Genomic DNA, 25,446 nt, shown 5'->3' on the forward strand with positions numbered 1-25,446 from the left:
CTGACAGTTTCAATGAATTCAGAAGTCAACTGGATAGTTATCTCTGTGAGGAGGGAAGCAAATAATTTGTATTTTCTTATCTACTCAAATTTTTTTTTTTTTTTCTGGCCAGTGCAACAAAAGCCTGTAGCTTCCTTATACTATATTTCTATTACTATTTCAATGCCTACATTAAAATAGTACCCCATTACTTTTGCAATTTACTTTTTTTGTTTGGAATTATCATAAAAAAATATTAGTTTAGTCATGAACATAAATATAATAATAAGGATGGTTTTTATTATGTTATTGTTTACAGATCCTTTGACATATGAAGGAAGATGTCTGAATTGCCATCCAGTGCTAGGGTTGTTATGCAACAGTGTGTGAAAGCAAGGCTACAAGTCACTTCATGTGGAGATGGTGCAACAGATGAGGCAGAATTTGTAGAGGTAATATTTATAACTTTTTAAACACATACACACATAAGGGGATGAACAAAGTAATGAAAATATCTGATATGAAAGTGGTAGGTTTTGTAATGGCTGTATATTTTTATGAACATGCAGTAATATTTTTTTTTTTTTTTTTTGTGAAGGAAAGATGATAAAAGCTGATGTTTATTTAGAGGTGATACAAGGAGATATATGTGAAGAAAATTACCAACCTGTCTGAATTTCAGAAGGGTAAAATTTGTTTAATGTATCCAAAGCAACTGTATTGAAATTGATGTCTGCATTCACAAATCCCATGCACTATAAAACAGCAACAAACCAACCAACATTCACCAAGCATGGATAACCAAAACATAATCTGATGGGATGAATTGTGGCAGAAAATCATAGCTGGCTGAAAGAGACTACCAGATACTGAAAAAGATTGTAGCCTGAAAACAAAACTACTGCCTCATAAATAACTACAGAAATTAATGTCTTAGCAATCCAGTTTATAGTCAAACAGTTCGGTGAGAACTTCGTTTATGGCAGAGCTGCTATCGCCAAGTCACTCGTTATTAAGAAGATACAAAAATTACTCATTAAAGAGGATGCAATGGTGTAAGGAGCACAAAAACTGACCACTGGATGATTGGAAACAGTTGAATCATCATTTGCACTTTTCCAACATCAGGGAGAGTTTATTTGCTGAATGCGAAAGGAAGCATATTATCCTGACTGTCTTGTGAAAATTGTCAAACATGAAGTAGGATCAGCAATAGATTGGGTAGCAATATCTTGGTGTTCTTTAGGTCTTGTCATCACCCTGAATGGGTGAATTACTGTCACTGATCATCTTGATATTCTGAGTGACTGGCTTCATCCCATGGTGCAAACATTGTTTCCCACAAATGATGACATATGTCAAAATGGTAATGCTCAACACAGACAGCCCAGATGTGTGCATCCTTGGTTTGGGGAGCATGGAACAGGATAAGTATTTCTTATGCTGCGAACAATCACCCGACTTAAATGTTGAGCCACTGTGGGCATATTTGCAGAGCAGAGTGAGAAGCAGATTTCTTCCACCTTCATCGCTCAACGAGCTTGAAACGTTCCTCCATGAGTCATGGTCAAATATTCCTCTTAAGACAGATTAAGATTTATTTCACTCCATTCCATGTAGAATACAAGCTGTTTTAAAAGCAAAGGGATGGCCCAACACCATATTAGTGCTTACCTGTAACTCTTATCATGGGTGTCTCCATTATTTTGTCTACCTTCTGTATATATACTCTATATGGTGTAGTTTATTAAAGCCAAATAAGTGATTTATAAAAGTCTATGACTGTTAATATTTAATTAGTAAAAGTAATATTTGAAATTATGGGCTTGGCAGCAAGTACATGGTGCAATAAGTCATAAACACATTTAATTTTTTCATAACTTTGGAACTATATAATTGTCTTCTGTGGCATTATTGTCTTCATTTTCTTGGATAAGGTGGATAACTTTTTTTTAAACTGTGGAAAAGTGGTTAATTTCAGAGCACTCGCTGTCGTGCAGCTTTACTGTTTAAAATGGATCCTTCATCACAGTACTGATGGAAGATCCATCAAGTTGCTTGTCCAAATTCTGTACAGATAACACATCTTAGTTGCACAAGCTGTATAATATTCAGCTGGGATAGGTATTCCAACTTGATGAAGAAATGGGAAAGCAAGCATGAATACCTTGTTATGGGTGACTTCAATCTATCCCAAATTGATTGGAATAAGTGAGAGGGAAACTCACCATAGAGAAAAATTTTTTTACTTAAACTAGATGATTACTATTTGTACCAGCATGTTAAAGAAAATACTAAGGGTGAGAATATTCTTGACCTCATCATTACTCAAAAATCAGATTGCATCACAGAGCTTAAAGTACAGGAACCATTGTCAGGTAGTGATCATACAATTGTCATTTGGGAAATGAAGAAAGATATTGCAGTAGTTAAAGGTAAAGGCATGGGTTTTAATTTCAGAAGAGGGAACTTTGACAGTTTAAGGTATTATATGGCATCTATTAATTGGACGAATTGCAATGAATGCAAATGCATTTGAATTGTGGAATACCTTTAAGGTCACAGAAGCCATGAATGCATACATACCATTAAGAAAATATTGCAGGAGGAGAATGCCGAAATGGATGAATGTGGAGCTGACTGGTCAACTAGAGCAGAAAAAGATAGCATGGGACAGTTATAGAGCAATAAAGAGTGCTGAAGCCCGCAACAGCTACAAGTTGATTTGCAATAGTACCACAGATAAGGCTAGAGAGGCCAAGGCTGTGTATGAGAAAGCACTGGCAAAGAATGAGGACAAGGAATTTTTCATGTATGTGAATGCAAGGAAGAAAATAGTGAATCGGGTCAGACTCTTGTGCACTGGATGTGGAAAAGTCTTAAGACAACTCAGTTGATGTTACGAATGAATTGACAGGTACTTTGCATCTGTCTTTACTGAAGAAAGACCCGTCGTGCTGAGAAGAGACTGTGCAAGTGAGGCAGAGTCATATGAAATTATGGATGACTGTTTATTAGAAAAAGTTTTGAGCATAAAAGCAAGTATAAGCCTCCTGAAGGGCATCTTTGAACTCGTGAGAGGTTTCTTTGGATTGGAGAGCCGCCTCTGTATCACCAATACATAAAGGTGGTTCTAAGAGCAAAGTCAGTAACCAGCTGGTTAGTCTGACTTCAGTGATAAGGAAAATCTTAGAGACAATGGTGAAGAGTGCAATCCAGGGACATTTAGATAGGTTGGCATTTTGAAAAACATACAAAATGGAGCCTCCTCTGAACCTAAGAATGTTCTCATAAGATATCTAAAGTTTTGTTAACCTCCTTTGTTTCTTGTTTTAATATAATTGGATAGTGTCCATCAGGCCTCTTTGTGCCTCATTCAGTTTTAGCTTCTACAATTTCTTTTCACTTTCCTCTCAGTTATCACAAAATCATTTTAGATCTCAGTTAGAATAAGGTATCCTTCCAGTATCCTCCGTCTCTAAAAACTTCTTTGCTTTTGAATGTGGATGCAAAATATTTATTCATTTTGTCAATAGCAACCTGAACAGGGTTATTTATAGTTATGCCATTCACATCTAGTCACTTGATAATCAGACACCTGAAATCTGGAAAATTCCAAGATTTGACAAGAATGAGGCTTTAGATTTGCCAGATTTTGGAGTTTGAGTATAGTCTGGAGATTCCAGATTTTGTTGGTTCTACTGATAATTTATTTATGAAATTATCCAAAGATCAGACCAAAATCTTTGTTTTTTTTCTGTCATTTGGTATCATTTTGACAGTCTCATTTACATGGCTGTCATTCTTATAGTGCAACAGTAACTTGTAGATATGTTTTTGTAATAGTGTTGCTTTGCATGTGGTTAAGACAACTGGAAAGAGAAAACAGTTACAGAGCAATAAAAAGTGTGGTTCCCCAGGGATTGATTCTAGAACCATTGTTGTTTCTAATTTTCAAATAATTTGTCAACATTTTATCATAGCAACCTGAACATGGTTATTAGTAGTTATGTCATTCATATCTAGTCACTTGGTAATTAGACACCTGAAGTCTGGAAAATTCCAAAATTTGACAAGAATTATGCTTTAAGTTTGTCAGATTTTGGAGTTTGAGTGTAGTCTGGAGAGTTCAGATTTTGTTGGTTCTACTGATTTATTTATGAGATTATCCAAAAATGAGACCAAAATCTTTGTTTTTTTTTCTGTCATTTTAGTATCATTTTGACAGTCTCATTCACATTGCTGTCATTCTTATAGTGCTACAAGTTACAGCCAGTAACTTGTAGATGTGTTTTTTTAATAATGTTGCTTTCCATCTGGTTAAGATGACTGGAAAGAGAAAACAAAATGATCCTGGATCTGGTGAGGTCAAAAAAGGAAAAGATATTAAATTATTTTTCAAGAATCACTGTAATGAAAATAATAAGAGCTAAAAGTGATGAGGTCATTCCGGCTATTGGCTGTGAATTTAGGATTAGATTAGAAGAACAATGCTCAACAACAAATACAATGAATTATGAAATGCAAAAATGGGTATGAGCAGTCAGCAAATTTCTTTCATTTCTTCCATTAGTGTCTATAATAATATAATGGAAGAAGTAAGACTTAAAAATATGGATTGATGAAAAATGGATATGTCAGATTCTATTTACCCTCAGAGTGATCTAAAAGAAAGCCAAAGATACCTATGAGAATCTGAAAACTCATATGAGTGACAGCGTGATCCTTTAATGCAAGTTGGGGTGGTTTTAGAGATATCAGCTCCTTGCAGGACTGCATAATATAAAATTGACAGATTCAGAAGCAGCTGTGGATTTCTCCTGAAGTCATTTTGGATACAGTTGTAATGATGTGTTGAAGTTGGATGAAAAACATGGTTATTCTGGATGTTTCAGATTGTTCAGAATTCTTGTAATCACTTTCTATTGGAAACCCAAGGCTTCATTTCATAGTGTGCTCACAAACATCCATGTATATTACCCCAGAATTACAGCCAGCCCTAGTTTTTTTGAATTAGCTGGATATGTGCAAATTTCCATGCAGAAAGAAAAACATGAGGGTAATAAGGATGTGCAGAAAGGCAATAGAGAACAGGAGTTAACTGTGGAGCACAGGTTTTAAGAACAAGTGAAGAAATATCATTGGGATCTTGAGACTTGCTGGCATTGAGATTGTTCAGAATTATTGTAATCACTTCTCTTGAAAAACCTAAACAAGAGTTAAATTGGATGTGTTTGGTATGTTAGGAGGATTTACCATGATGAGTGAATTAACTGTGAATCAGTGCAAGATTTCAAGGAAAAGTAATGTCAGCTTTATCTTTAGATGAAGATTCAGTAGAACCATCAGGATGTAACAAAATGGAAATATGGATGGAAAGAAGTTACAACCAGCATTTTTGGCAAGAAACTTGTGGGTTTAGTGAAAGAACAGAAGGTTTGACTGGCATTTGGACAAAAGACAAGTTTTCTGCTCTGTCAACTTTCAAAATTGAGAATTTAGAAGTTTTCAAATCTCTCATATCCCAATCTGTTGAGATGTGAGACCATATGATCTATGTTAATTGTTTTGAAGGAATTCTGTATTAGGTTCCTCCTAATAGTTTAGATTTTAGGCTTTATCCCTCTTCCCCCCTTTTGCTTTTTTTATTTAATATATATTTCTGATACATCTTATTTCCACAATCTGATGCAGATTGTGTTTCTATAATTGTTAGGATCAGGAGATTTAAAACAGTAATTCAACCAAGGAAAGTTTGGCTGAGAGGAGTAGAGATCTTGCAAATCTTTCTGCTTCTCATGTCATTTTTGTAATGTCAGATGACACAAGGCTGAAATATAGAATATATAATCCAAGATACACAACTAAAGATTAATGTGGAAGATAAGCTGAATTATTATATGGTAAGTTCTTGCTTTCATGGTTACATTTCTAGAAAGAACAACGAAAATGACAAACAATGGCTGATCAACCTTGCATGTATCAACTTGCTTATGAGGTATATTGCACAAAAGCTATGTTCCAAAGGCAAAAAAATATATTTTATTTATGTGGGTAAAAAGCACAGTGTTCTTTAAGAATGCATTTATCATTTTTAATAAACTATAAAAATATTACTAAGAGGAAAAATTATTGGTGGCACAACTCTCTTCTCACTCTTTGTACATCTTGCCTTCTCTCCAATATAATTTGTGATCTTGAGTCATCAACCATTTTTCTCCTTAGTATAAACATCACATAACATAATGTGAAGTTTATACTAAATAGAAAATCGGTTAGTAACCCTAACAGTTGGTTGGAGAAAAACAAAAAAAGTCATCAGGTTATTTCTGCAAGGGCTCAGATAGTGTAAGTACATATGAAGGAAGATTGTTTCAGAGAACAGAAGAAGGGCTAGATGAGGAAGAGAAAAAAATTTTGGTTCTGTAAGTTTGGAGTTGGATAGTGAAATGGATGCTGACTGGTTGTGACATGCATTTGGACTGGTTTTGTGGAATTATAAATACCATTTCAGAACAACAGTGCCCATTGAAGTATCTATAGAAAAGGCATGCAGCAGAAACTGAATGTCTGTGAGATAGACAGCAGAGAGATTTTGTAAAAGACAAGTCACTAATTAACTAACCTAACTGTCCTCTTTTGAATAGTCTAGAAGCTTGAGATAGGTTTTAGGGGCACCACCCCAGATGTGGGAACAATATGGTAGGTTAGATTTCAGAGTAGGTTGTTTAGAAGAAGAGTACTGCTGTTAACAAAAAAGAAATCCAAATTTTTTTTTTTTTTTGGTGTTTTTGATGCGGAGGAAACAGTATTTGTGATGTATTTATACCAAAAGAAATTGGAAGTCAGGATAATCCTTAACAGGATATATGATCTTGTTTAGAAATCTCAGTGTCGTAAGTTGAGCATAGGAGCAGTCAGCTCTTTTCTCCAGAAAATAACATAGGACTGAGTTTTAGAGGGATTGAATTACTCGGAGATTGGCATTTAACCTGTAACCAGTTGTGAGAAGAATTGTTACTCCTCTAGGTGCAGGAGTTTAAGTGATCAAATGCAGTTTTAAAAATCGGCAAGAATATTCAAAATTATTTACTTTTTAATGCCACCTTTATTTTCAATTTATTATGAACACAACTGTGAAAAATCCGGTTTCAATTCTTTGTTGCAAATAATAGCCCTTCTGCCATGCAAATGAAATGTAAATTGAAAAACCTGTGTACTTCAATGAATTGGATACCAGCCATCAATAACATGGAAGCCCTAGAGAGTGTAACACTTGAAACTGCTGCACACACACACGCACACACTTCAGCCACTAGACACCAGCCAGATGTTTAATGTCATAAAACCAGCGAATATAACTATTGAAGATGATGCCATCTATCATTAAGCCAGTACGCTTTAATAATTGAATGTGAGAGATACCACTCAACAGATGCAATCAATTGGGCTTAACACTATCATGCATTTTTCCTGTTTTCATGATAACAAACAGAGATTTCTGAAATTTTAAATGAAGAAATAAAAAAAAAAAAAAAAGCACTTTTTTTGACAACTTGGGAGATTCAGTTGTGTACAATGAGTAGATGAAGAGCCTGACATCACTCAAATCATGCTAGACACGTTGCAATCCCCACATGCCCAGCTCAAGGTTAAATTGGCAATGGATGTTCAAAAAGTTGAAGTTGTGTGGGACAAGGGTTCTCAAACTGGAAGTTGGAATGTAATTATTATCAGCAAAATTATAAGATTTCCCATCAGTGTAAGAAGGTCATTAATATATGAGAGGAAAAGAATGAGAAAAAGAACTGAACATTGGAGAACACCACCATTAATGGAGATGTTAAAGACACAGAGCATTTACCATCACCCACAGAAAGCGTTCAGAGTGAAAACTTGAAAAAATAATCAGCAATATGTAATATGGGAACTTATATTTGTAATATGTTTAGAGGATCTTTATGCTAAATAATCAAAAGGCTTGGTAATGAAAAGAGCAACTGCATATATGTGTCTTATTAAAAAGTTTCCCATTGAATTTGTCCAAAGGTGAGTAATATACACCAGTATATCAACAATAGATCAACACTGACAGAATCCACATTGAAGATCATTTATCAGATGGAAGGTTTAAGATGGTTTAAAACTTGGCAGTTGAATTTCTCCATTACTTTGGAAAGAGTAGAGGTAAGTGTAACGGAATTATAACTGGAAATTTTGGAGCAATTTGTCACATTTTTATAGGAACTGGTTAGATAAACTTCCAAGGGGATACAGAACAGGTACGGGCACAGGTTTTGAGAACAAGCTGAGAAATGCCACGAGGAATTGGAGCTTTCATTGTATCTAGCTTGTTCAGAATTCTTCTAAAATTGAAAGACAACAAGAGGTATTGAATGGAGTGTATTGGGTATGGTTGGAGGTAATTTACTGATGAAGGTTATTTAAATATATTTAACTATTTAGAGGGGAACAGATATTCTGTGTGTTATCAGACACTCAGTCTAAAACACTGATGGATCCAATATCCTTCTATTACAGAAGATTTAGGAGAAGTCCGTTTGACCAAGGGTGTCAAGACTAATACTCCGGATTTCTAAGAGGTACAAGCTAAAGGTTATAATGATTTATGCACCAACATCGAGCCATGATGATGAAGAGGTTGAAGAAATATACACCGAAATTGAGAGTTTTCTAGATGAGCAGAAAACCCACTACACTATCATTATAGGAGACTTCAATGCTAAGGTTGGAAAAAGACAAAACAGCGCAGAAAGGGGAACTATAGGAAATTTTGGAATTGGTGAAAGAAATGAAAGAGGTGAAAGATTTGTGGAATTTGCAGAATCTCAAGGATTGTCAGTAATGAACACTTTTTTCAAGAAAAGGGTGAACAGAAAGTGGACATGGAAGAGTCCAAATGGATTAACAACTAATGAAATCGACTTCATCCTCACTAACAGAAGATATATCGTGAATGATGTTACCGTCCTGAATAAGGTAAGTGTTGGAAGTGATCACAGAATGGTAAGATGCACAATTGATATAGATGTAGGAAAGGAAAAAAATGACTAGAGTAAATAATACAAAGGTCTTTGAGATAACAGAAGAGAAGAAAAAGCAGTATGTACTGGAACTTAAGAACAAGTTTCAGCTTCTGCAGACTGCTCAGGACCAAGATATCGACGAGGAATATTACAACTTTCTGAAAGTGATAAAGCCCAAGAAACCTATAGGGAAAAAGAAATCCAAAGAAGAAAAAATTAGTCAAGAAACACTTGTTATGATGAACCAAAGGCGACAAATGAAGAGCAAGATAAACACTGACGAGGAGAAAATTGAGTATACTGAGGTATGAAAAGCCATTAGAAAGAGACTCAGAGAGGACATAAGAAGATTTAACACAAGAAAAGTAGAACAAGCATTAAGGGAAAACAAAGGACTTAAATCAGCAGCCATGAGCAGTAATACAGAAAGACAAATGATACTGAAACTGAAGAATAGCGATGGTGTACTTATAAACAGCAGAGAAGGCATAATTCAAATAGCAGAAGACTACTATATATACAAGGAGCAAGGGAATGATGCCAGCAATGGGGAAGATGGATCGCAAATTAGCAACACCTATGACATACCCGATATTCTTCCTGATGAGGTAGAACATGCATTTGAAAATGAAGAATCAGAAAGCCCCGGGGGGAGATGAAGTTAGTGTAGAGTTGTTAAAATTGGAAGGAAGAGACATAACACAAAAACTGGCAAGGCTCTTCACAAAGTGCATTAGAAAAGGTGTGATGCCTAAGCAGTGGAATAATGCAATCATAGTTTTGCTGCATAAGAAAGGAGATAAATCAGAAATTGGAAATTATAGACCAATTAGCTTGTTATCCCACATCTACAAGTTGTTCACAAGGGTCATTACTAACAGATTAGAAAGAATACTTGATGAGAATCAACCGAAAGAGCAAGCTGGCTTTAGGACAGGATTCTCAACTATGGATCACAGTCACATAATATCACAGCTAATGGAGAAAGCAAATTAATATAAAACACCATTATGCCTGGCATTTGTGGATTATGAAAAGGCATTTGACTCCATTCAGCATAAGGCAATGTTTAGGGCACTGGAAAGACAAGGCATAGATACCCCACATATGATTTTGAAGAAAATATATGAGAATGCTACCTCCTTTATTAGACTAGACAAAGACAGTAAGAAATTTAAAATCGAGAAAGGAGTTTGATAAGGAGACACAATATCTCCAAAGTTGTTTACTGCTGCCCTTGAGGAAGCTTTCAGAAGATTAGACTGGTCGCAGAAAGGAGTCAATGTGAATGGACAGTACCTAAACCATTTACGATTTGCAGATGACATTGTAGTCATAAGCCACGATCCCAAAGAATTAGAGGAAAATCTTAATCAGTTATGCACAGTTAGTAAGGATTTTGGACTAAAGATGAATATGGCTAAAACAAAAGTAATGATGAACAAGTATGTCACAGAAAGGGACAATGATTGAAGGAAGCATTGAAAAGGTGGAGTCATATACTTATATGGGACAAGTTATTAGCTGTAATAATGATAAATGGCTGGAAGTCAAGAGAAGAATAAATTTTGGATGGATAGCATTCAGGAAATATAGTCACATACTGAAGAGCAATATCCCAGTTTGTCTGAAACGTAAAATAATGAACCAATGTATACTCCTCACATTGGTCCACTTGATGACAATGGTTTTACTGTCGATTATCCTGCTAAGGTTGCTGACAAGTCAAATATTATTTTTCATCTATATTCTCTCCGAAGAGCACAAAGAGTTCTTTAGGGAGGAGAATTCCAGAAGTTCACTTCATCAATATCGCTTCATCAATATCTAATAGTTAGCTAAATGATTTTGTGATAACTGAGAGGAAAGTGGAGAGAAATTGTTGAAGATTAATATAAAAAAAGGCACTTCAGGTGGGATTTATCCAGTTATATTAAGAAAAGCCACAAATGAGGTGAGCAAACCTTTAGCAATAATTATGAGAAAATCTTTTGATTCAGGAGAGGTTCCTATGTGCTGGAGATGTGCAGATGTATCCCCCAATTTATAGAGGGCAGATCAAAGGGTGATATGAATAATTATGGATCTGTTAGCATAATTTATGTTCTTGGGAAAATAATGGAGTCTCTGGTTAAAGAAGTAATGTAGGATCATCTAGACAGGAATGCACTTATAGCGCAGTCACAGCATGGATTTGTTAAGAGGCAATCTTGTCGGAACAATCTGATTGGATATTACGATGAAGGAACTAGACACAAAATATCAAAAAATAATTTCGATATCATATACAGTAAACCCTCACTAATCCGGTTACAGTTAATCCGGATCGGAATATGAAGAATTCTGTTCACATTTGAGTACTTTGAAAGAGACATGGGATTTAGGAAGGCAGATGAATCACTTTGGCTGCTTGCTGATTGGCTGCGCAGAGAGAGAGAGAGACAGAACATACATTACATTGTCTTGCGTATTGTTCAGTATAGTTGAATCTGAGTCAGATGGATACTATGGGTTCTAAAGAATTTAAAAGCAGAATAAAAAGAAAACATGTTACTTTAACTATCATTAATAAGTTTAAAGTGATAGAATAACTTGAAAAGGGTGAGGGTGTTCCTGGAAAAAAATGCTGAATAAGTTTTTTAAAATCTGACAGACTCTGTCAGATATTAAAATTCGATGTGGAGAGTGATAAAAACACAGAACGAGTGATAAATATGTTATGGCGCCTCCGTAACCAGGTGGGAAGGAGCAGCAGTGTGTAGCACACGCTTCTTGAGTAGACCGGGGTTCGAGCCCGTCACCACCAAATACGAAGGATGTGGGAATGACCACTGCATATTCCCGGAGCAATGTGGCCTTAGTTGCTAATGCTCCTAAAAACCACACTACTAACTAACTAAAAAAATAAATATGTTATCAAATAGATAGACATTAGAAAAGCCGAAAGAAGTGTTGCTGGAAGAAGCTGCATTTAAGTGGTATTCACAGCATCAAGGGCCAACGCCACTTGATGCTATGAATACCACTTAAATGCAGCTGTGAAAGTGGCCATTGCCACCTGATAAATTTATAAAAAGATAATATATTATCCATCCATAGATAGTTTACTAGCAGATTGGAGCAGTGTGGCATTAGGGATAAGCTACTGCTTTGGATAAAGCAATGGTTGAGTGGGAGCAGACAGAGCAGAGTTAATGGGTAGTGCTGTTTTTTGACTAATGTTATTAGTGGAATCCCCCAGGGTTCAGCACTGGGCTCATTGTTGTTTTCTCTATTTATTATTAGCATTAGCAGAGGCATATGATGCAAGAAAGCAAACTTATACAGTATCACCCAAAAAAAAAAAAAAAACCATCCATTCCAGAAGTTTGTCTAGTTCTGCCTTGAATTTATTTAATCTGTCAACTTCTATAATGACAGGTGGAAGTTTGTTCCAGCAATCAAGCACCTGCTGGCTAGAGGCAAATTTCCCCACATCTATTCTACAACTGTCTTTCCTCAATTTGAATTTATGCCACCTCAGGTTTGTAATCTGAGCAAGAGGAAGAATCCCATCAGCATTGAGCTTGCTCAAACCATTCAAGGCCTTATAGATCTCAATCAGATCACCTCATAGGTGCCTAGTCTCCAGATGCTGCAATGATCTTGGTAACAGCAACCTTTTGTTCCCCCTCGCCAATCTCATTGCCCTTCTCTGTACTCGTTCTAGCAACCCTACATCCTTCCTAAAATAAGACTTCCAGACCTGTATGCAGTACTCATGGTGTGGCCTGACCATTTCCTTATACAAGGGGATAATCGCCTCCTTATCCCTACTCGCAAAATTCCTGTATATCATTGACAAGGCCTCACGACTACTCTGGTAGCCTGTATGCATTGCTCAGAAAACTTCATATCTGACTGCACAACTACCCCCAGGTCTCTTTCATTCTCCCCTACCCTGAGTGTAACAACACCCAGTTGGTACATTTCTCAGGGGTTACTGCTACCCATATGCAGTACTTTGCATTTCTCAATGTTAAACTTCAGTTGACTCTTCTCAGTCCATCTGCCCAACTTTTCCATGGCACCTCCCTAGCCAGGTGGGCAGGAGCAGCAATGTGTAGCACACGCTTCTTGATTAGACCGAGATTCGAGCCCGTGACCAAATACGGAGAATGCGGAAAGGCCAGGGAATGACCACCGCATATCCACGGAGCAACTATGGCCTTAGTTGCTAATGCTCCTAAAAACCAAATAACAAACAAACAAACAAACCAACTTTTCCAGATCCTATTGAAGTAGCATATTGTCATTACTGTTATTAACAACCCTGCCAACCTTTGTATCATCTGCAAACTTTGACATTAAGCTTGATATACCTTCATCAATATCATTGATTAATACAGAAAACAACGGTGTGCCTATGCCCAATACTGAACCCTGAGGGACACCACTAATAACATTAGTCCACATAGAGCAGTATCCATTGATTATTACTCTCCGTCTTTTCCCACTCAACCATCCTTTTATCCATTGTAGCAACTTGCCCGGCGTGTCCGTAGCCAGGTGGGAAGGAGCAGCAGTGCGTAGCACACGCTTCTTAATTAGACCGGGGTTCGAGCCCGTCACCACCAAATACAGAGGATGCGGAAAGGTCAGGGAATGACTACCGTATATCCCGGAGCAATATGGCCTTAGTTGCTAATGCTCCTAAAAACCAAATAACAAACAAACAAGCAACTTGCCCTTAATGCCATACTGCTCCAATTTGTATAGTAGTCTTCCATGTGCAACAGTATCAAAAGCTTTCCAAGTATATGATATCAGAATCCAAGTATATGATATCAGAATTATTTTTTGCATTCAGTTCCTTTGTGACCACATCATAGTATCCAATCAAATTGGTCAGACAAGACTTTCCCTTGACAAACTCATGCCATGTCCGAATTATTACTGCTGTCTTGACTAGATGATCCTGCAATGCTTTTTTAACCATTGACTCCATTATTTTCTCTGGAACAGAAGTCAAACTAACAGGAATTACTCTTGTCACCCTTTGATCCCCTTTGTGAATTGGAGATACATTTGCACATCTCCAGTCCATGGGGACTTCCCTCAAGTCCAAGGATTCTCTCATAATTATGCTATGGATTTGCTTACTTTCTTTGCCACCTCCTTTAATATAACTGGATAGATCCCATCCATCCAAAGTGCCTTTCTTATGTTTAACTTCAACAATTTCTCCTGCACTTTACTCTCATTTATTAGAAAATCATTTAGGTCCATGTTAAATAAGCTTCTGTTCTCTACTTTCCTACAGAATTCCTCATGTGTGAATGTAGATGCAAAATACTCATTCAGTTTGGCAGCTATATGAGCAGGATCATCTAGAGTCAAACCATCGATATCAAGGAGACCAATCTGATTCATCCCCTTCCTTTTAGAGTTTTATAATTAAAGAAGTCTTTGCTGTTTTTCTTAGCATCCTTGCCAAATAATTTTTGTAATCTGCCTTTTCTTGCCTAACGTCCTTTGTGACTTGATTACAGACTATTTTATATCTACCGTAGGCATCTGTGTCTCCTGATAATTTATATATGCATCCCATGCATTTTTCTTCTCTTCAGTAGGTCATCTGACATCCGTTTCGGCCTAAACTTTGAACATTATTTCTTAGTTGGCTTGAAAAGCCTATTAGCTTCCAAGATTAATTCCTTGAATGTTTCCCATTTAGAATTTGCTGTTGGTAACATCATCAGTTGGTCCCACTGTACTGAATTTAAAACATCTCTGAGACCACTATAGTCACTTTTACGAAAGCAAAAACCCTTCTCTTTACACCTGATGGCAGTTGCATCTTTGAGTAAATCCCACATCAGCAGACTGTGATCACTGCCACCTAGTGGTTCCTTTATATGTACATTTTTAATGCATGATTAATCACTGCTGCTAATCAGATCAAGAGTATCAATCCCTCTGTTTGCCTCTTGAACATGCTGCTGTAGAAAATAATCATCCAATAAATCCACAAAAGGCTTGCTAGTGTGCAAGTGACCAACCCACAAGTTTCAGTCAATATCTGGAAAGTTAAAATCCCCCATTATAAGAAATTCTGATTTACTGGCCCACTCTATTTCTCTGCACAACTGTTCATTGTACTCATCAGAGTCATTAGGCGTATAACACTCCTACCCTCATTTTTGCTTTCCCAGTGCTTATGTCACACCAAACTGACTCAACATTGCACTGTCTATCTAGGTCAACTGGATGAACTATATTAGATTTTATGTGTTTCTTAACTAACAGCATAACCACTTCTCCGTTTCTGTATACATTGTACTCCCCAAATTCCAATTCTGTAATCCTTATATCTGTGTGACACCATGTCTCTGATATCCCAACAATATTCACCTTTGATGTTTTGACCAGCACTTCAAATTTATTTAACTATACTCCTAGTGTTGGTGTACATGCAAGTATACATGCACCTGTTCTTACTCTTAGTTACCCTAACACAACCCATGTATTTACTTGTTTGACAATGACTCTCAGCAGTTCCTGAAATCCCCAGAAACTTTCCTTCTGGGCTGCTGCTCATTCCAATAAAAGCAGCAAGAATGACTTCCACCTCTGCCTGCAGCTACTGTTAATCTATTAGTCTGTGAAACCCCCTAAGCTAGCAGATTTCCAGTCCACCTAACATTGCCCCGATAGCATCAGGAAATATTCTTGCACCCTTTCTATTTAAGTGTATCCCATCCCTGTAGAAGCAATCTTTCCTGTTAACAAGCACAGACCATGCTGAAAAAAATTCTACCCCATGAGCCTTGCACAATCTCTCCAGAGCTGAATTGATTGCCAACACTCTCATCATATACTCCCCGCTATCGTGTCTGGGCAGAATTGTAGACACTTTCAAATTTAATCCTAACTCGTGATTTTTTTTTAAACATTAACCTGTACTTGTTAATTAAATCCACAGATCTCCTACACGTAATGTCATTAGTGCCAACGTGTACAACAGTATCACCTTTTGTGCCCTTAAAAGATGATATCTGCTCTACAATATCATCAACTTTTGCCCCTGGCAGACATACCCTGGTCCTATTCCACCTATTCTTTTTGCACAAAATATTTTTTTCTTTTCCCTGACAATTGAGTCACCGACAGTAACTAACTCCTGTGGGACCAGCACATTCTGCCCTGAAGATTGCCGCTGTGTTGCCTGATGCACAAGAGCGAGCTCTGGCATTGAGTTGGGCAACTGAGAGTTTGATGGGCCCCCATTTTAATTCTTTTGAGGGCATCTACCTGACTCTTGAAACTCTCATAAACACCCATCTGAACACTGGCACTTAATTTCTTGACACTCTCTGCACCTAGCACACACACAAAGACATCCTTCATGGCTGGATCACATCCTGTTCCAGAAAGTCTGCAAAATTTTCACATTTTTTTAGACTGTGATGTGTTGGAAGAATCGCCCCCTTCAGTTCTCCCTTGAGCCACACCACTCCCACTTATATCTTGATGCAATTTGCATTGCTGTTCTTGTACGGGACATGATTTCTGTTTAAATACAATTTAATTAACAATGAAAATTAATAAGATTTATAAATTTTATTGATTAATTGACAGTACTATACTAAGCTAACAGATTCCTAATACAGTGCTGTGTATTTCGCTACTTTATTTTTCCTTGTACCTTACGGTGTCAAGCTTGAGATGTATGTTACACTATTCCGTATTGATCTTATATACTATAACAATGGCTGAAAGTTTCGAACGATACAAGGTTCTGCCATACTAAGTAATAACCTACAGAATCTCTATCTAAATTCAAAGTAAACTAAGTAACATTACTAGGACTATAAAGCTACTTCTAGAAGATAAATTAATATGCCAATTAAGTCAATAAAATGACAAAAAAATTTAAGAAAAATTTAGGTTTTCTGGAGCCAGAAAAACTTCGCTTTATTGTTGCTACTCTCGTTAACAACCTCTGATAACCTATTATGTCAGAGGTTCCCAAACATTTATGCTTGTACCCCCCATCTTCCAAAACAAGTGCAAATAAACAGATTTGACATATCCTTTATAAATGAATTTTATGAATGCTTTTATAAATGAATACATTTAATCTCAAAGATTGAAATAAAATGCATTTCGCAAGTGTAGGATGCAGCCTACCAAGGAGGGGCAGCACGTGTTCATATTTCAATTTTGGGAAACCCTGTGTTATGTAGAGGTTTTTAATTCTATGTATTACTTCCATGTTTATACCTGTTTTTTTTTAAAACTTGCCAATGAATATTCCATTTTGATAAATAGGTAACAAATAGAGTTTCCATGTAGTCTTTCTTTCTTTCTCATTTATTTATCAAATTGTAAATATAAAATCTCCAGTACTCCTTTTTTTGTGGAATCCACATTTTACATCTAAAACTGGCATTCCATTTATTTTCTGAGCCTAATTTTCGCTAATCTTACATTATTCGTGAATATATTTTTTCTGAGAATCTGGGTAAGTAAAGATGGAAAGACTGAGACCTTGTAGTTTCCTGGTGCCTTGTTATAGGTGGAGAGGTTATGCTCTTAGTTAAGAATAATATTAAATCTAAGGTAGTGCATCCAGTTCACTTTGGTGAACAGTCCAAAGTTGAGAAAGTCTGGTGTGATATAAGCACTGAGAAAACATTGAGAGTAGGAATGTGTTATAAGCCTAATGACTGTGTTGAGTATAATAAACAACTATACAAAGAAATAGAGTGGGCCAGTAAATCAGAATGTCTTATAATGGAGATTTTAACTTTCCAGACGTTGATTGGAATTTGTGGGTTGGTCACTAAACACTAGCAAGACTTTTGTAGATTTCTTGGATGACTTGTCTTCTACAGCAGCATGTCAGAGAGGCACCAAGAGAAAGCAATACTCTTAATCTGGTTATCAGCAGTGATTCTTCATGCATTAAGAATCTGCAGGAAAAAGACCCACTGAGTGGCAGCGATCACAGTGTAGCGTGGGAAACGGAAGTTATTTAGCACTTCTCTAGACCGTTTATTTAACACTGTAGGGGTTTATATATCATGGGAAAAATCAAAGAAAATGATATGTTTCGAAGAATCAATTATTTATGTCAGGTAAGATGTTCCTTTGAAAATGAAAGTGGATAACGAATGAATGAATGAATAATATTTATGATGTAAAGCATAACCACGTTTGAATGAAAGATTTATGGAATGAAAAAGTTATAGGGGCAATATGGATTTGTCTTAAACAGAGAGGAGATTGTGGCATGGGGGGAGAGAAACTAGATCAATAATGGGCAGTTTGCTGACCCTTTCAAGTTTCTGTTTGCATTTCTCATGGCTTCGAACATGCAGTTGGTAAACATTTATCGTATAGTAAATCCGTTTCTAGAGGATGCCCGCAGGAATTGGTTTTGGGCCCTCTGCTGTGGAATGCTGTGTTGGATCAGTGACTGATTGGGAATCATGAGGGATATGTTAAAATAGTTTATGCGGATGATTTGGTTATTGGAATGCAAGAATGTTCCAGGGCTGATTTGGAAAATAAAGTGCAGCTTATATTGTAGAACTTGTTGTGGGCAAATATGAATAAATTAAAAAATTTCACCTAGCAAAACTTGTTTTGTGGTCTTTTGAAAGCATTTTGATTATCGTAGGCCACCTTGTGTCCTTTTGAATGGGGTTCAGGTTCCCTACGTTTCCCAAATGAGATACTTGGGACTGATAATTAATGATAGATTGTCATTTTTGCCACAGTTACTAAAATGAATGAGAAGGTAAAAATTTTACAGTTTCAGTTGCTTGGATTTCAAGAAAAGAGTGGGGATTGAGTAAAAAGATTTTATTTCTTTATTACAGTAGAATATTTCTACCAATAGTATCTTAATCTGCTGGATGTTGGTTCTTTAGGGTGAATATAGTCAGGATTGCATCAAAGCTCTTATCGTTGCAGTGTTGTGGACAATAACTTCTGTACCTAGAACAGTATCGAATAATGCCTTGCAGGTTTTTTACCACTGGACTTATATATTGCTTACCGAGACTTGCTGTATAAACTATGAAAGTTTATCTCTGTGAATATGTTAGATCATCATCCTTCTCTTTCTTGGTGATTCCCCCCCCCCCCCCCTCTCTCTCTCTCTCTCTCTCTCTCTCTCTCTCTCTCTCTCTCTCTCTCTCTCTCTCTCTCTCTCTCAGGGTAACTCGGGAATTTTTTTTGGCTGGTGCAGCATAAGCCTCAGGCTTCCTTGCATCATATGCCTAATAATAATAATAATGTCGAATTTAATTAAAGACAATCACTATCAAGGGTAAAGGGAAAGGCTTTAGCTTTCATAAGGGTGACTACAGATATTTCAAACGGTTTTTAAATAGTGTGCAGTAGGACCAACTGATGATGTTACGTCAGATGGTCCCACCAACAGCAAATTCTAAATGGGAAGTATTCAGGGAAGTAATTAAAGAAGCTTCTAGCCTTTTCATATCAACAAAGAAATACTGTTCAAGGCTTAGACCTAAATGGTTGCCAGATGACTATTGGGACACGTGGCAGAGAAGAAAAGTGCATGGAATGCATATAAATTATTAGGTGATACAGAAGTCTATGGTAGATATAAATTAGTCTGTAATCAAGTCACAAAGGAGGTTGGGCAAGCTAAGGCAGATAATGAGAAGTCTCTGACAAAGAATGCAAAGAAAAACAGCAAAAACTTCTATGCTTATAGTAACAGTAGAAGGAAGGGGGGTTGAATCACATTGAGCCACTTGATGTCTATGGGTTAACTGTTGATGACTCTGCTCAGGTTGCAGACAAATTGAATAGGTATTTTTGCATCTATATTCACACATGAGGAATTCTTTAGGGAAGTGAATGCCAGAAGTTTATCAAACTCTAACAAGGAGCTAAATGACTTTGTGAAAACTAAAAGGAAAGTGGAGGAGAAATTGTTGAGGATGGACATAAAAAAGGCACTTGGGGCATGTGGAATCTATCCAGTTGTATTAAGGGAGGCAGCAAAAGAGGTAAGCCAAACCCTTATCCATAATTATGAGAGGATCCTTGGATTCAGGAGAGGTCCCTATGGATTGGAGATTTGAGAATATATCCCCAATTCATAAAGGGAATCAAAGGGCAACATGAGTAATTACAGACCAGTTAGCTTAACGTCTGTTCCAGGGAAAATAATGAAATCACTGGTTAAAAAAGTAATGCAGGACCATATGTTCAGGCAGGCAATTATACAGCAATCACAGCATGGATTTGTCAAGAAGTCTTGTCTAACCAATCTAATAAGTTACTATAATTCAGTGACCAAGGAACTGGATGCAAAAAATAATTTTGGCATCATATTGAATTTCAGGAAGACTTTTGATACTGTTGCACATAAAAGACTGCTGTAGAAACTGGAGCAATGTGGCATTAAGGGCAAGTTACTGCTATGGATAAAGGAATAGTTAAGTGGAAGAAATAGAGAGTGGTTATCAATGGGCACTGCTCTTCTTGGGGAACTGAAGTAATAACTAATGTTATTTCCTCAGTTCCCCCCGATTCATTGCTGGACCCATTGTTGTTTTCAGTATTTATCAATTATATTGATCAAGGTATATAAGGCTTAATGTCTAAGTAGATGGTACAAATGTTGGCATAGTGGTTATCGACAGTTATCAGTGTGAGCTACTGCAAGATGATCTAATAAGAAATAAATGCACAGGGCATAATACATTACGCAATTTAAAATTTACTATAGAAAGAACTTTCAGTGTAAATACACAATTGTTTGTTGGTAATAGAAAACTACAGTAGTAGTGTGAACGGCATTGATTTAATTGTATCTTATATTGTGACTACCTTCATAATGACTTACCATGTATTGCACTACCTCGAATAAGTAACGCTTCAATGGAGAAGACTATCATTACTTATCCACTGAGAATAAGTAACAATAGTCTTCTCCATTCATGAAGCGTTACTTATTCGAGGTAGTGCAATACATGGTAACTTATTGTGAAGTTAGTCACAATATGATATACAATTAAATCGATGCTGTTCATACGTCTACTTTAGTTTGCTATTACAAACAAAGAATTGTATATTTACAGTGAAAGTTCTATTGCAACAAGATCTAGACAAATTGGGTCAATGGGTTGAGAAATGGCTGTTGAAGTTGAACGTTGGCAAATTCAAAGTATGAATTTTGAATGTTCTGAAAGCCTTGGTAAACTTTTGGTTTTTTCCCCTTTAAAATACAACCATAACATTGATTTTCAACAAGGTATACCACGTTCTTTTTGAACATGCACCTGGAACAGAAGGTGCTCAGCTGTTAGTCATGATTATTGAAGGCCAATGAGAGTGAAAGGGACAGACTTCCAGTTGTCAGTCATGATTAGCGGCGCCTCCGTAGCCAGGTGGGCAGGAGCAGCAGTGCATAGCATGCACTTCTTGATCAGACCGGGGTTCAAGCCCGTGACCACCAAATACAGAGGATGTGGAAAGGTCAGGAAATGACCACCGCATATCCCCGGAGCAATATGGCCTTAGTTGCTAATGCTCCTAAAAACCAAATAACAACAACAACAACATCATGATTAGCAAAGGCCAGTGAGAGCTAACATCAGCTATGCCACACAGTCAGTGATTTGAGATGTATCGAAAGAGTTACAATGCAGAGTCAAAAAAAAGTTTGCTACTCTCTTCCTATGTGACTAGTCTACAAAAGTCTCCCTATTATGTCTTTATATGTTCAAATAAGTATGTATTGCATTATTCATAATCCATTAATTTTCTGTTGTGATACTTACCACCTTTCCCTTTAATAGATTTTAGTGAGCGTGGGCTCTTTCACTTCACTAAACTTTAGTAGATGCCCCTTCTTCAATTTTAAATCCCTGTAGAGCAGTTTAAAATATTCCTTACAGCTTTTTTCTGTTGATTGTCACCCAACTTTTCATGTTTTTATATTTCCTTCTTAGTACCATCATGGCTTCTGTTCTTTTTGGTGCACTACTACAAAATAAAAGTCTGTTTCCTTTTAAGAAGCATTATTGCCTTAACTTTTCTTTTTTTTTTCTTTTTTTTTTTTTTGTAATGTGGTCCCTTCTCTTGTTTCAGTGGTTGTTACTAGCTGGTAGACAAGTGCTCTTAAAGCTTTTTGATGAAACAGTCAATAATCTCAACATTTATGAGAGGTGCTAAATCACTTTAGACTTAAAATGTTAAATCTACAGTGATAAAACAACTGAAGAAATTTTAAGCCTGGAAAATTTAAGAATACTGATAATATTGGTACTTTGCATCTTTTTTTTATTTTTTTATTTAAAGGCAAATTGAATTTTGTACTATGAAACGCAGGTTTTCCCATAATGCCATCGATTTTTCAAATGTACTGAATTTCATATGTACAAGGTGTAGCTATTAAATAATGAGACTGCCACACTACACACCAAACGTTATCTGTGAAACAAAGGCACAATAGTTAACCTTCAACCTTTTACTAGTGCCTGCCAAGTCACATTCCAGCACACTCATTTGCTTTGCAGTGAGACAGCTTTTCTTTATTTTGTGTTTTTGTAGTTTCCTGGAAAAATGACAAACAAAAGGATCAATCAACAAATCAGCCTCAAATTTTTAACAAAACTAAAGAAAACAACTGAAAGTTTTGAGTTGTTTCATCAAGTTTATGGGGAAGATGCTATGTCAAGAGCTCACATGTTGAATGGCATAAAAGATTTTTAGAAGGAAGAGAGAATGTGGAAGATGATGAATGACCAAGTTGTCTGGTATCCATGAAAACTGCTGAAAATGTGGACTCGCTAAGGCCATTGGTTAGAAGTTATTGTCGTTTAAGCATTAGAATGGTTGCATCAGAATTCAATATGGACAAAGAAACAATTAGACAAATTTTAACTGAAAATTTAAGCATGGGGAAAGTGTGTGCCAAGATGATGCCAAACATTTTGAATGACAATCAAAGAATGAGAAGACTCCAAGTTTTTGAAGAAAATTGAAGACAATCTAGACTTTCTGTGTACTGTTATTACTTGCAATGGAATTACTTCATTGCAAGTAATAATAATTAAGTAACAATGAAGTAATTGGCTATTCCAGCATGACTCAGAAAAAGACAGTCAAGGCAATGGAAGACAGAAAAATCGCCCAAAGGAAGAATGTCAAAATCAAAAATGAAAACCATACCTCTTGTTTTCTTTGATATTAAAGGAATTATTATGGCTGAATATATCCACCAAATCAGACTGTCAATCAAACATACTACATTGAAGTCCTGACAAGGCTGCATGAAAAAATTCAAAGAAAGAGACCTGAATTGTGGATGGTTGAATGCTCCATCAAGACAGTGCTACAGTCACAACGTACCCTCTATTCACCAGTTTTGGCCAAAAAAAAAAAAAATTGCTGTGTGTGTGTGTGCGTGCGCGTGCGTGCGTGAACATGGACCCTACTCTCCAGACTAGGCCCCTTGTGATTTTTTCTCTCTTCCCTAAACTGAAAAGTGTACTTAAGGGAACCCAATTTCAGCCTATTGAAGACATTAAGAAAACCATCACCGAAGTGTTAAAAGGGCTTACACAAGATGACTTCCAGAAATGTTTCTGTACTTAGAAGAAATGTATGGAACAGTGTGTGAAAGCTCAAGCCAATTACTTTGAAGAGGTTAACTGTAAGGTACAAAGTATTTCATTATACAGTCAGTCCTCATATAACACGTGTTTACAATACACGAATTCAATCATACACGATTTATAAATGGGGGAACGATATCTCATATAACACGAACCGAATTCGCTTATGCACGATTCGCCTTTGTGTTTACAAGAAATGGCAGTCGAACGCAGAATCACCCCAACCAAACGCAACACGATAGGAATGAAGAGAAGATTCTGAAAATGTATTTATGTTTTTATATCAGTGAAGGGGGAAACACATTTCACCATAATAACGTAAAAACCAACACACAATTCCAGCTATCGGTATAATCGCAAATGCAATTAGATCGAGTTTACTACCAGTTTATAACAGATTCCATTAGCAGAAACACAACTGGAAATTGTTTTTATGTTTTTATGGTAGTAACCCCTAGAAATGTGTTTTAGTAAAATGTGAGGTGTTAATAGTGTATCTCAGCCTTTACGGTGTTGTTTATTCAGTTGCTACACGCACGCAGCTTTGTTTCTGTGTATCAAGCTTGCCTCCTCGTTTTGTAATTGTGCTTTATTCCCTAAAAATGAGTAAAATACTTAAAAGGTGTGAAAAGGAAGTGTCCTGATGAAGACACTGCAGATTCAGAGAGAAAAAGAAAAGCAATATCGACAAACAGAGGCGGACTGGGTCAAAAATTCTTACCCGGGAAAATTTGTAGCGGCCTCATACTATGGTTTATGGCCAAAATCACACCGGCCTCCGTCCCACCGGGGTTTCCCCGGTAAGGCTTATGGCCAGTCCGCCTCTGTTGATAGAGAAAAAATATGAAATTGTGAAACGCTTTGAGCGAAATGAAAGACCATGTGATATTGCATGTGCTACAGACCTAAATGAGGCAACGCCGAGAATTACAAAGAATGCAGAGAAAATAAAAACAACTTTCATAGCAGGAACAACTCAAAGTGTAATTAAAATCCATTAGATTAAGACACAAAGAATTGGAAGAGATGGAACGGCTGTCATCTGTTTGGATAGAAAACCAAACAAAAAACAAGTTTGCTTATGATAGAAGCAAAAGAATTAGCAATATTTTATTACGTAATAGTCGTAATAAAATACATAAGTATTTTATTACGATTATTTATTGTGTTTGATAATGTTTTGATTACAAATGTGTGTTCAATCTTGGGTGGTCGGCACCTAACCCTATTTTTCCCATAGGGCCTGTTATTATTATTATTATTATTACTACTAGCCATACAGTGCAAGGAAGCCTGAGGCGTATGCTGCACCAGCCAAAAAAAACATTTCCAAGTTACCCTGAGAGAGAGAGAGAGAATTACAAGGGTATCACCAAGAAAGAGATTGGTTTGGTTTGTTTGGTTTTTTAAGGAGCATTAGCAACTAAGGCCATATTGCTCCGGGTCATGCGGTGGTCATTCCCTGACCTTTCCGCATCCTCCGTATTTGGTGGTGACGGGCTCGAACCCCGATTTAATCAAGAAGCGTGTGCTACGCACTGCTGCTGCTCCTTCCCACCTGGCTACGGAGGCACCCCAAGAAAGAGAAGAATGATGATATCCAGCTCAGGACCCTGGGTGTGCCAAGCCCATACTCACCAGATATGAGCCCCTGGGGTATTGCACAATTTTGCATTGCACGAGGGTTTCTAGGAACACAACTATCGTGCTATACGAGGACTGACTGTATTTATTTTATTGCAGCACTCATTATTTAATAGCCACACTTC

General features: G+C 36.7%; 1 protein-coding gene across 4 annotated transcripts in view; it reads left to right on the forward strand.

Annotated features, from left to right (window-relative positions):
* The window catches only part of LOC150084634 (D-aminoacyl-tRNA deacylase 2-like), a 106,372-nt gene that overhangs the window by 45,666 nt on the left and 35,260 nt on the right, over positions 1 to 25,446 (forward strand). For 3 of the 4 annotated variants that reach the window (XM_090375378.1, XM_090375376.1, XM_090375375.1), the window contains exon 2: positions 317 to 431. In XM_090375378.1, the coding sequence (XP_090231504.1) occupies positions 321 to 431 (111 nt within the window). In that variant the 5' untranslated portion in view covers positions 317 to 320. Of the gene's footprint in view, positions 1 to 298; positions 432 to 25,446 lie in introns of all 4 variants that reach the window. The other variant, XM_090375377.1, reaches the window with a different exon arrangement.

This window comes from Mastigoproctus giganteus, chromosome 6 (genome assembly GCF_048544385.1).
Source record: "Mastigoproctus giganteus isolate SK-2022 chromosome 6, ASM4854438v1, whole genome shotgun sequence".
In the NCBI taxonomy this organism is placed as follows: domain Eukaryota; kingdom Metazoa; phylum Arthropoda; class Arachnida; order Uropygi; family Thelyphonidae; genus Mastigoproctus; species Mastigoproctus giganteus.